The sequence below is a fragment of the Bos grunniens genome, chromosome 20, assembly GCF_055505025.1.
Source record: "Bos grunniens cultivar Pamir isolate PY7600 chromosome 20, Bosgru_T2T1.0, whole genome shotgun sequence".
In the NCBI taxonomy this organism is placed as follows: Eukaryota; Metazoa; Chordata; class Mammalia; order Artiodactyla; family Bovidae; genus Bos; species Bos grunniens.
The window spans coordinates 36,318,493-36,331,836 of NC_141184.1; the positions used below are offsets into that span (position 1 = coordinate 36,318,493).

The 13,344-nt window shown below is 42.2% G+C and overlaps 1 protein-coding gene across 3 annotated transcripts in view; it reads left to right on the forward strand.

The window, feature by feature from the left end:
• OSMR (oncostatin M receptor) overlaps positions 1-13,344 on the forward strand; it is a 68,419-nt gene that overhangs the window by 24,844 nt on the left and 30,231 nt on the right. For all 3 annotated transcript variants that reach the window (XM_086361505.1, XM_086361506.1, XM_086361507.1), the window contains exons 3-4: positions 2,350-2,522; positions 10,548-10,719. In XM_086361505.1, the coding sequence (XP_086217631.1) occupies positions 2,350-2,522; positions 10,548-10,719 (345 nt within the window). The remainder of the gene's footprint in view (positions 1-2,349; positions 2,523-10,547; positions 10,720-13,344) is intronic.

Genomic DNA, 13,344 nt, shown 5'->3' on the forward strand with positions numbered 1-13,344 from the left:
CTTTTTTTTTTCTTTTTTGACTCATGCTTTGGCATCATATCTAGGGACCCAATGCCAAATCCAAGGTCATGGGAGTCCAGACTAAGATTCTAATTTTTATCCTAACCATTCCCAGCATCTGATCTATAAAATTCACAGAGGATGAATATCTTTCTGGGAAAATAGTCGTTGATGGCTAATAACTTGGATTTTATGGCCATTCTTGTTAACTTTGTTTCCATAGAATGAATTTTCTGAGATTTTTTTTTTTCTAAACTCTGAGGATAAAACCTTATTTAGATCCTGAAGCTGTCTATCATGTGGACCATTAACATGGAGAACTTCATGCTTGTATCCACCAAGAATACTTATCAACTTTTCTGGCTAGGTCCAGAGCCCCATCCTTACCATCTGTATCCTGAACTTGGCAAGACATGGTGGGAGCCACACTTCTCAGACATTCCAGTCCATGTGACCTTCAGTTGGGCAGGATGTTCCTGCCTTCACAGCTGGGAAGCAGCGCAGTGAAGGCTTGGTATTAAAGAGATCCGTACTTAAGGTCCAGGCTGCTTTGTGTACGTTGTTTAAGCTATCGAACTTGAGTCTTCTCATCTATAAAAAATGACTGTCTCAGTTTTACAATGGGCATTTCATGAGAAAAAATATGCAAAGCACCTAGCACCATGCCTGATAAACTTTATATGCTCAGTCTTATTGTTGCTGTTATTTTTTACCTCCCTGTGAGAAAAATACAGGCTTTCCAGGTGACTCAGGGGTAAAGAATCTGCCTGCTAATGCAGGAGATGTGGGTTCCATCCCTGGGTTAAGAAGATCCCCTGGAAGAGGGAATGGCTACCCACTCCAATATTCTTGCCTGGAGAATCCCATGGACAGAGGACCCTGGAGGGCTACAGTCCATGAGGTCACAAAGAGTTGGATACGACTGACCGAGCACATGCACACATGCATGAGAAAAGCAGCATATGTAGAATGACAGTTTGGGAGATTTTTTTTTCAGTATTAGAGATTCATGCCATTTTTATTCTCAAAAGAAGGTAATCTCTTACCATTTAAACTGGGTGCCAGAGAGTCTCAGATCAGTAGAGGAAATCCCCAAAGAACTAGAAAAATGAATGTTAAAAAGATATGTGCTCCGCCATGAGCCATCAGCTCCCAGTTGATTTTATCAATACACTCTTCATCTTTTCAATACTTTTGCAGCATTCCCAGTGTACTTTAAGTTAAGTGACTTAAGTGAAGCCGCTCAGTCGTGTCCAACTCTGCAACCCCATGGACTGTAGCCTACCAGGCTCCTCCATCCATGGGATTTTCCAGGCAAAAGAGTACTGGAGTGGGTTGCCATTTCCTTCTCCAGGGTACTTTAGATGCCCTCAAACCAACCAGTGAAGCCTCTTGATTCAACAATACACAATTCTTCTTGAATCTGTATGGCATTTCCTCTACTTATATAAAAAGCCATGTTTTGTTCTTCTCCCAGCGTTAGCAGTGATCCCACTCACTCCATCAGGGCAAATCCTCTCTCTAGGCTGTTTTCCAGCTCACTGACCTCAGCAAATCTGTCCCATGTTTGAATCTCTCCTCTTTGACAGACTCTATCCCACCATTAAACACTCTAAACTTGCAGTCACTCATTATTTCATAGAAGTCTCTTGTGTCTCTCCACTAGGTTCCTTCCTTGAGCTAGAAACCTTGTCACGATTATTTCATTTCACACTAGGTTAGGGTTAGCCCAGTAAATTCTTGCTAAAGGTGTTTTAAGTTCAGTGCATTGAGATTTAAGCAATAGCCTCTAGAGATGGGACTTGTTCTCACTTTATAGCTGTTTAATCAACTATGAAATATTTGTTTGGGTTTTTTTGACCACAAAGCATATGGGATCTTAGCTCCTCAACCAGGGGTTGAACTCACATCCCCTGCACTGGAAGATAAAGTCTTAACCACTAGATTGCCAGGGAAGTCCTGTAAACTATCAAATAGTTCACAAAATATTCATTTTAGATGTCCAGAACTATGAAATTTATAGCAAAAAGCCCTGTTTTTTAATTCAGCCTTGTTATAAATTTCTAAACTATTTAGATTGTTCAATGAAATATCCTTTTGTGTAACAGTCAATATATTAATTTGCTGTGTATCATTGAGCAACTCATTTCATTCATCTAGGGCTTAATTTCTTCATCTGCTGAGTGATTTCTAAATTCCCTCCAGCTTTTCAGTGTCTAATTCTAGAGTGTATATGTGAGCAATGTTTTCCAAAGCTAAACAGTGATGATATTGAACAGTGTAATTATCTGCGATTATTCAATCACACGCCTATTAAATGTCACTTCATATCGTGTTTTGGTCTTTCAGTTCTGTCTGAACCTTTACCATTAACTCCTGAATCACTGAACGTTTCCATCAATTCTACAAAGCAGTGTTTGCATTTACAATGGACTGTCCACAACCCTGATTATCACCAGGAATTCAAAATGGTTTTTCAGATACAGATCAGTAGATTTAAAGCATCCAATGTCATCTGGTTGGTAAGTATTTTTATTCTTGGCTCAGTATTTTAAAAATCCTTTTCTAACACCATGATTTGTCTTTCATGACATCCTCCCCAAAATCCCAATCTGGAATCATTTTAGCAACTCAGAACAGTTCTAAATAATCACAGTTCTGTGTTTTTAGTTAAGAGGATCTGGGACAAATTAACATGACAGTTTTAGTTTGGTAGGTTGGGTGGGTTGTGCTATAAAAATAGATCATATTCTCAGTTATTCTCTGTTCTCTATGAAAGCTGTTGGGGTCTATCTTTGTGAAGACTGGATTCCAAAAATCCATGATCAGCCATCTTATTCCTCTTCCTTCTCTGCCTACCAAAGATTCTCCTAAATCAGGTGTAATAGTTTGGCAATTCTCATGTCAGTGTGGCTCTCAGGCGGTTTCTTTACTAATACTGTACTGAAATACAAGGAAGAAAATGTTTTAGCATTTTCTCTTCTACCCAGCAAAGAGGTCTTCCATGGACCTTGTCGGAGAGTAACTTACCATGTCCTTTGCTTCTTCACATGTGCCTTTTTCTATAGAAAATTAAATTAAGAAAATCCTGAACTCATACTCTTTTTGCCTTTGAATTATTTGGGATTGATGTGCTCTAGTCTGGTTTAAGTCATGGTTATGTCTGTTTTGCCTGATGCTTTCCCATTCACTGCATTGGGGCACTTTGGTGGTTTCTTTCAATGACCATTTATGGTCCAGGGAGCCCTAGTAATCTATGCCCACATCATGATCGTTTATTATCATGGGAGGTTGAAGGACAGTGAAATATTTTCTCACTGAAGGGAAACAGAGAATTTGCATAGAGAGAAGTGAAACACAGATGTTTTATTGCTGGGGACCTCTATTTGCTAGTGGATAGCCACTCTTCTCTCAGGCAGTGGAGGCATGGATACAGGGACCCAGAGGGTCAGTTCCTTTAGCGAAGCATAAAGGTCACTAACTTTAAAGGTTCAGTTACTTTTATGATCCATCATCATCACCTTTGAGATCTGAGTGAGTGGCCTAAATATCGTTCTGACTATTGATTTAAGGTTGATACCAGGTCTATAATTCTACCTCTCATAGGGCAGCTTCCTACTGTGAGAGTTATTTGATGTTTCTTTCTTTTTTTTTTTTTGTAAGGCCAAAAACAGTAGTTTATTTGGGGTTTGTTAAGACTACAGGCCAGGAAACACAGATCTCAGAAACACTTGCCCTGTGTTCCCTGGCTTTTTATTTATTTTTTTAAGTTTATTGAGATATAGTATAATTGCTTTACAATGTTGTATTCGTTTCTGCTGTATAGCAGAGTGAATCAGCTATACATATGCATATATCTTCTCTGTTTTGGATTCCCTTCCCATTTAGGTCATCAGAGAGCACTGAGTAGAGTTCCCTGTCCTACAGGCTCTTGTTCGCTATGTATTGATCTGTAGGATGTATATGTGTCAATTCCAATCCCCCAATTCATCCCACCCTCTCTTTCCCCCTTGGTGTCCATATGTTTGTTCTTTCCATCTATGTCTCTGTTTCTGCTTTGCAAATGGGTTCATCTGTACCATTTTTCTAGATTGCATACAACAGCGGTGCTTGTATACAGCTATTCCCTCCCCATCCCTTCCTCCCGCTATCCCTTTCACAGGGATAATTTTTGTATTTTCATATTTTTTGTATTATCGATGGATACACTTGTTGATTTGGGCCTAGCACAGCGTTGAACAGAGGTCATGTTGAGGCTAAGAATTGCCTAGGGAAAAGAAATTTGAGTGGAGGGCTGGAGGAATTTGTTGAAAACTGGCACTTAACCCCATTAGTGAAAGTAACATTAACCATAGACCAGGTGGATCCCATTCTTTATTCTTCTAAAAGATAGTTCTTTTTGTTACCATAGTAAAGAAAATAATGGTAGGAAAGCCTGAACTGACAGTTGTTCACATCTGTCTAGACCTTTGATTCAGGTACTAGTTCTCTTTTCAAGGTAAAAAGAGAAATCTTTTTCTTTCTCGCTAGGTAGGTTTCTTGCTGCTGAAATCTACTTGTAACCAACCAAGGCTGGAGGTGTTTGAGGTGTTTGAGGTGTTTTGCCTTGTGCATTACATGGTTCCCATAACATCCAGCCCAGCCTGATCCCTAGGGCACAGAAGGGTTTGTGATGCTGCCTTTTTCTTTTTTTTGTCACTTATTCATTTGACAAAAGATGATCACACCTGCCTATGCCAGATGCCAGGAACAGGTAAAGAAAAATCATCTTTGACTTGAATAGTTTGCAGCATAGTTGAGAAGATCGTCCAGGACACACACAGCAACACCAAGAGGACAATTTCAGAAAACCTGCAATGACCTACCCCTGACCACGCACACAGAGAACTCTCTCCCTTTGCCTGCTGGGGTTGGGTGGTGTAGGACCCTCCAGAGGAAGGAACAGCCCCTCTCCAGGCAGCTCTGTTTCTGACTGGAGCCCTGGGCTCCACATGAGGGTTATGGTCACACTCAGTCTTCCCCAGTCATCAGTCACCATGCATCCCAGAATAGATGCCATGAGAAGCTGTTATCTGAACCTCTTGGGCCTGCAATCAAGGATAGACCTAAGGTCCCCTCCACGTAAAGTTCAGAAAGCCAGCTGAGAGAGGCTGCTTCTATCTGGACCATAATCTCCCTTCATAGGGCAGGTCCCTGAAATGCAACCTCACTCTTGCTGAGAAGGAGCAGCTCTCTGTTCTCATGGCTCCGATTGTGTGTTCCCAGATAAGCCAATGGATAATAATAAATAAATATATTTATGTTAAATTTATAAATTTATATTAACTTAAATATGTATTATAAATAAATAAAACAAGGCAAATAGATGGGGAAAAAGCTCCAAAATCACTGTGGATGGTGACTGTAGCCATGACATTAAAGGTACTTGCTCCTTGAAGAAAAGCTTTGACAAACCTAGACTGCATTACTTTGCAAACAAAGGTCTGTCTAGTCAAATCTATGGTTTCTCCAGTAGGCATGTATGGATGTGAGAGCTGGACCATAAAAAAGGCTGAGCACCAAAGAATCGATGCTTTCAAATTGTGGTGTTGGAGAAGACTCTTGAGAGTCCCTTGGACAGCAAGGAGATTAAACCAGTCCATCCTGAAGGAAATTAACCCTAAATATTCACTAGAAGGACTAATGCTGAAGCTAAAACTCCAGTACTTTGGCCACCTGATGCTAAAAGCTGACTTGTTGAAAAAGAACCTGATGCTGGGAAAGATTGAGTGCAAAAGGAGAAGGGGGGTGACCGGGTGGGACTCAGTGGACATGAATTTGAGCAAACTCTGGAAGATAGTGAAGGACAGAGGAGCCTGGTATGCTGCAGTTCATGGTGTCACAAAGAGTTGGATGTGACTTAGCAACTAAATAACGATAACAAATAAACCAAAGGACAAGCGTCTTGACCTGGGTGCTTGCAGCTGGTCCAGGGACTCTGAGCTGGATCCTGGCTGGTGCCGACCACTCAGAACTCACTGTGTAGTCTCACCTTGGCCTTTCTAGTCACACGCTTTATAATTCCGTCCATGGCAGGGGAAGGCAGAGTAGAGTAACCACTCAAGCTTGGAAGGAGGCCTGGAGCTTGAATCAGGGAGGAATAAGCTCGCTTCTTGGGAATGGATCAGTGACTTCACTTGGGCATCATGTAAATGCCAGCTTTTCATGACTTACTGATGTCTGCCAGGGCCAAATTAAACTTGCCACTTCAATGAATGAAAACAGCCCAAACATAAGTCATCACATTTTTAAAAGTCACTGAATTGATGCATTCAAGGAAAGTTTTATCTCTTCCACAACATGGCTAGAAAGACCACAAAGCACAAATTTGTGGTTAGACAGAATCCACACAAAGAGGGTCTGGGAAAAACAGAGCTCGTGACATATTAATGAACTGATGAAATCATTTGGCACATAGTTTTAGACTGTGGGTTCAGGTCCAGGCCTTGTTCAAGGCGTGGGGCTATCAATGCTGAGCAAAACTAAGGAGATGATCACAAAATTAAAGTGTCCTAGATGTGAGGAGTGCAGGTTGCTGATAGTGGGCTATGGGTTGAGATTAGGCCTGACCTTCTCTAGCAGCTTGGAGGAAGGGCAGTTGGAGTCAAAGTAGGAAAGAAGATTAGAAGCTAATTTAGCATGGAGAATGGAGAGGAATGTTCCAGGAAGATCCAGCTGGGGTGAGCAGAGGCCCTGAGTGAAAGGGGCTGGGAGCTTTCAGGCTTGAAAGCATGGGGCACGTGGGGTGGGCAGGACAGGGCCAGCCCACATGCGACTCCGGGGGTCATGCTCAGGTGTTGTTTTTTAACCTGGGAACAGTGAGAAGGGGTGATGAGATCACCTCTTCAGAGAGATGAGATCTGATTAAAACCACTCTGGTTCCACAGTGGGGAGAAGTTGGGAGAATTGGAGGAGGTGAAGTGTGACCAGTTTGAATTGAGCAGTGGGGTTGGTCCAAAGGAGAGGGGCCTGGAGTAGGTGATAACAATGGGAGGAGAGCAGTGGCTGAATTCCTGAGGGATATAAGAGGTGAAATCCAGCCTGTGGCTTGTTCACATAGCAAGGTCACCATGACTGCTATAATGTTCATATTATAGCAAGGTCACCGATTGACTAACAGCCAGTTTTTTGTACTAGTTTTTAAATAATGGAGAAAATGTACCCGAGATTGTGCACATTAAATAGTAAAAGTTGCATGGGTCAGGACCACAAAACTTGTTAAAAACAATGTTTATAGGGATGTGCTGTGCTGTGCTTGGTCACTCAGTCATGTCAGACTCTTTGTGACCCCAGGAATGTAGCCTGCCAGGCTCCTCTGTCCATGGGGATTCTCCAGGCAAGAACACTAGAATGAATTGCCATGCCCTCCTCCAGGGGATCTTCCCAACCCAGGAATCGAACCCAGGTCTTCCACATTACAGGCAGATTCTCTACCATCTGAGCTACCAGGGAAGCCCAAGAATACTGGAGTGGATAGCCTATCCCTGCTCCAGGGGGTCTTCTTGACCCAGGAATCGAACTGGGGTCTCCTGCAATGCAGGTGGATTCTTTACCCCCTGAGATACCAGGGAAGCCCTTTATAGGGATAGGAATAAACTGAAAGAGTGAAAACATTTTACAAATGGAGTTCTGCTTAGAGTGGCAAAGGACACACATGATTAGATGCCCTTCAGGTGGACTAAACAGTTCTCCTTCCAGAATAGTGTTTGGTTCTGCCAAGGGCACCATTTAAGGCTGACAGCTGGGGGAGGGGAAGGCATAGTGGAGGGAAGGCCTCCAAGTTTGGCAGCTCCAGGTGGCATGTGACGTATGTATTGCCCCCTCCTCTTCACTGGAGGACTTGCCATTGGCCCTTAAAAAATGGATGTAAACTCAGTTTTCCCCAGGAAGGGCAAGCTATCTGTTATCCTTGTCTTCCAGCTGAAAGCAGGCATCCCACTGAGGAGCATCGGTGCTTGGAGCTGTGGTCCGAGAAGAAGAATAGAGCCCAGTCCCTACTTTTACAGTACCATATTCAAGTCAGGGGCTTGACCTTTGATGAAATGCCACCAACTACCGCCAGTAGTTGAGATTAGGCCTTACCTAAGGATACCTATCGGAGAAAGTGATGGCACCCCACTCCAGTACTCTTGCCTGGAAAATTGCCTGGACAGAGGAGCCTGGTAGGCTGCAGTCCATGGGGTTGCAAAGAATCGGACATGACTGAGCGACTTCACTTTCACTTCCCACTTTCACACATTGGAGAAGGAAATGACAACCCACTCCAGTGTTCTTGCCTGGAGAATCCCAGGGATGGGGGAGCCTGGTGGGCTGCCGTCTATGGGGTCGCACAGAGTCGGACATGACTGAAGCGACTTAGCAGCAGCAGCAGCAGCAAGGATACATATAGACTGAAAGTCAGGGGATGGAAAAAAGATATTCCATGCAAATGGGAATCAAAAGAAAGTGGGAGTAGCAATAATCATATCAGACAAAATAGACTTTAAAAACTGTTACAAGAGATAAGGAAGTATGGGAGGGAGGGTTTGGGGGAGAATGGATACATGCATATGTATGCCTGAATCCCTTCACTATTCAGCTGAAACCAGCACAACGTTGTTAATTGACTGCATACCAATACAAAATAAAAAGTTTAAAAAAAAAGAAATAAGGTGAGACATCACTTTACCAACAAAAGTCCGTATAGTCAAAGCTATGATTTTTCCAGTAGTCATGTATGGATGTGAGAGTTGGACCATAGAGAAGGCTGAGTGCCAAAGAATTGATGCTTTCGAATTGTGGTGCTGGAGAAGACTCTTTTGAAAGTCCCTTGGACAACAAAGATATCAAACCTATGAATCCTAAAGGAGATCAACCCTGAATAATCAGTGGAAGGACTGATGCTGAAGCTGAAACTCCAATACTTTGGCCACCTGATGCGAAGAGCCAACTTATTGGAAGAGACCCTGATGCTGAGAAAGACTGAAGGCAGGAAGAGAAGCGGGCAACAGAGGATGAGACGGTTGGATGGCCTTACGGACACAATGGACATGAATTTGAACAAACTCCAAGGACTCTCTCTCCTGCGTGCGTGCGCTCTTTTTTCTCTCTCTCTCTCTCCTGCTATCTTCTAAATAAAATGGAGCTGTAACACTGATTTGCCTAAGAGCTGTAGCATGGTTTGTCCAAGACCCAAGAGCTGTGATGTGCCGAGGGCTTTAATGTCCGTCGCTCCAAATCTTTGTTGTGATGAGACAAAGAACCGAGGAACATACACTCTCGTGACATCTATGGTGCCGTGACTTGGATATAACCTGGCTGAAACAACCTCTGCGTGAAAGAGGCCAAGCACAGCAGGAGCCCAACTCAGCGAAGCTCCCGCGCTAGAAGCGGAAGGCGAAGAAACCCAGCGCAGGGGAAGGCCCATCGTGCTGGAAACCGGGACAGCGAAAAACGAATTCAGCAGAAAGCTCACGTGGCCCAGTCTCAGATTCCAGAAGACCTCCGGTTAAGATTCCCTGGAGCACAGAGTGCCTCACTCCACCCTGAACTCAGTCAGGGGTTGTTGAAGGTCAATAGCTATAGCAGCATGGGGTTCAATCTCAGTAGAGAGAGACTGCAAATGCCTTATTCAGTCATTGGCAATGCTCTTGCATTTATCATTCGGAGAAGGCAGTGGCACCCCACTCCAGCACTCTTGTCTGGAAAATCCCACGGATGGAGGAGCCTGGTGGGCCGCAGTCCATGGGGTCACTAAGAGTCGGACATAACTGAGCAACTTCACTTTCACTTTTCACTTCCATGCATTGGAGAAGGAAATGGCAACCCACTCCAGTGTTCTTGCCTGGAGAATCCCAGGGACGGGGAAGCCTGGTGGAAGAGCACAATGTAAGTTCTGCCTATGTGGTTGACATCTCTGGTACTAAAGATTGTGAAGGTTGCAGTTCAAGGAAGGCAGTGTGGTCCATGTGGCCACCACATCTGAAAAGACGAGAGACAAAAACCAAGGGGCTCATGGAAAGTGATCTATTAACTCCTGGGCGACAGTGGAACTCCTGGGTATCATGAAGGACTGCCAGCTCTACTGAGGTTTGATCTGATGAATATTAGAAAATTCTTATCAATCTTGCTTATTTTTAAAAAGGTGCTTCAATTAATTCTCTAGTTTGCAAGAATTTTCTCAACATGCTCTTGTGACCAGAACTGTGCCTACACCTTCTTTCTCTGATCTTTTCCCCTAAGACTCAAGTAGTGTCTGTTCTCTCTCTCTCACTTAGTTCATGTGATTCCCCTGGAACTGGAGGCCCAAAGAGATTGGGAGCCAAGTTTTCAATAGGCAGGAGGCTATTCCTTGCTCTTCCTTGCTGTACCATCAGAGCACAGGAGCTGGCTGACTGGAAACAGACTGAGCTTGTCCATGTCCTGGAGTTATAGTGGACTCTTAGGTGTGTGCTTTAGGATAAGTCCAGCCAAGCCATTTTTCAGGACTGCATGGCTATATGCTTCCAAGTTTTTCTCTTTATTTCTAGGAGAACTACAGCACCACTGTGAAGCGGAACCAAGTCCTGCACTGGAGCTGGGAATCTGAGCTCCCTTTGGAATGTGCCATCCACTTTGTAAGAATGAGGACTATGGTGGATGATGCCAGGATTCCTGCACCCAGGCTCTGGAGTAACTGGAGTTCATGGGAGAAAGCAGATGGTAAGAAGTGAGGCTATAGAAGAGTGAGGGGGTTTGCTATGTAGTCAGATGGTAGAAGTCCTTATTGAGGAACTCCAGGTAGACACCAGCATTATTTATATTTGGCTCCTATTGGATCTAAAAAGCATGGATAAGAGACTTGCCCCTGGGAAATGGAGGTCTCAGGATTTTAATATTCTTGCCTGAAAAATTCCATGGATAGAGGAACTTAGCAAGCTACAGTCCATGGGGTCCACAAAGAGTCGGACATGACTGAACACATATGCATTGGACCCAAAAAACATGGATGTGAAACTTGCCACTGGGAGATAGATAGAGATCTGAGGATTTTCTCTCTGAATTTATTCATTGAGGTAATTATGCAATTCAGGCAATGTAGGATTCATTTTCCATACGTGTGAAGTATGTACATTATAGAATGCTAAGTGAACAAAGCAAGATATAAATTGTACATATATTTTTATTAGAACAACACAAAATGTGTATACAACTAGAGCAGAATTTGAGAAGCTTTTTCCATCAAGGAAAAAGATAGGAAATATTTTAGGTTTTACAACCCAACATTCTCTATCAGGGCTATTCAACTCCACCATTGTAGCATGGGAGCTGTGTAAATGAATGGTTGTGTTCCAATAAAACTTTATGTACAAAAAACAGATGGTGGCTGGAATTGGCCCATGGGCCATAGCTTGCCAACCCCTAATGTAGAGACAAGGAAGGGAAATATGGAAAACTGGAAGTAATTCTTCATTTGAGTAATGAAATCATGGGTAATTGTGTTTCAGATATCTCTTAATTTTGGTTATTTTGTTGTGATTAACATTTAGCATTCTTCACAATTTCGTATGCTTCAGCTAAGCTACAGGTTATCTGTAAAGCAATGGCATCTGATGCTCTCAACTATGTACCTTGATAGGTTATCTGAGATTCCTACCAAGAGAACCATTCCTTAGCCAAGTATTTATGCAAATTTAACTCAGACTGATAACACTTTAACCCACAAGAGACCCAGTGATGAGTTTAATACTAATAGAGTAAAATCTGCCTCCTACTTGCTGCTTTCAACACTGTGTGTATTTAGCTGTCACATCTCCCCTAGGAAATACATATAATTCTCATCCCCTTTTCACAGAGGAGAAAGTGGAGGCACAAATAGCTTTCTTAAAAAAAATAAATTAATTAAGGTCATCAGGCCACTAAGTGGCGGAGCCAGAATTCTAACCTGGAAAATCTAGCTCCATAGGCCATGCTCTTAACCATCACATCCTATTGCTGAGAGACATACTTAGAGAAAAAGAAAAAGAGAGAGAGATTAAAAAGATAGTAACAGAAAAAGAACAACATCATCAACAACTTTGGTACAATGCACTAGGTTTCTCAAACTTGTAGCCTCCACACTAACCCCAAGATTGATAGAAAAGCTGATTATGCCTGCAAAATTTTTATTAAATTATACTTGATTTATAATATCATGTAAATTTCAGGTGAATAGCACAATCATTCAGTTATACATTTATGTGTATTTTTATCAGATTCTTTTCCCTTATAGGTTGTTGCATAATATCGAGGATAGTTCCCTGTGTTATATGCTAGGTCTTTGTTGGTTATCTGTTTTACACACAGTAACGTTTATATGTTAACTTGAAGCTCCTAATTATCCATTCCCTGTACTTTTCTTTCTCCTTTGGTATCCATATGTTATTGTTTTTTTTGTTTGTGTTTTTCTGTATCTGTGAGTCTCTCTCTGTTTTGGAAATACGTTCATTTGTGTCATTATTTTTTCTTTTAGATTCACATATAGGTGATATCATATGTTATTTGTCTTTGTCTGGCTTTCTTCACTTAGTGTGATACTCTGCTGCTGCTGCTAAGTCGCTTCAGTCATGTCCGACTCTGTGTGACCCCATAGACAGCAGCCCACTAGGCTCCCCTGTCCACGGAATTCTCCAGGCAAGGATATGGAGTGGGTTGCCATTTCCTGCTCCAGTGATACTCTCTAGGTCCATCCATATTGTGCAGATGGCATTACTTCATTCTTTTTTATGGCTAAGTAAAATTCCATTTATATATATGTGTATATATATACACACACCACATTTTCTTTATCCATCTTTCTGTTGATGGATATTTAGGTTGGTACCACGCCTTGGTTATTATAAATAGGCCTGCAGGGATCTTTTCAAATTATGGTTTTCTCTGGTTATATGCCCAGGAGTGGGATTGCAGGATCATATAGTAGCTCTATTTTTAGTTTTTTAAGGAATCTCCATATAGTGCTCTACAGTGGCTACACCACAGTGTTGGAGGGCTCCTATTTCTCCACACCCTCTCAGCATTTATTATTTGTAACCTTTTGATAATGGCCATTCTGACTGGTATGAGGTGATATCTCGTTGTAGTTTTTTTTCTTTTTCATTGTAGTTTTAATTTGCATTTCTCTAATAATTGGCGATGTTGAGCATCTTTTCATGTACTTTTTTGCCATCTGTCTTCTTTGGAGAAATGTCTATTTAGATCTTCTGTCCATTTTTGATTGTCTTATTTGTTTTTTCATATTGAGCCATATGAACTATTTGTATATTTTGGAAATTAATCTCTTGATGGTTTCATCCTTTGCAAATATTT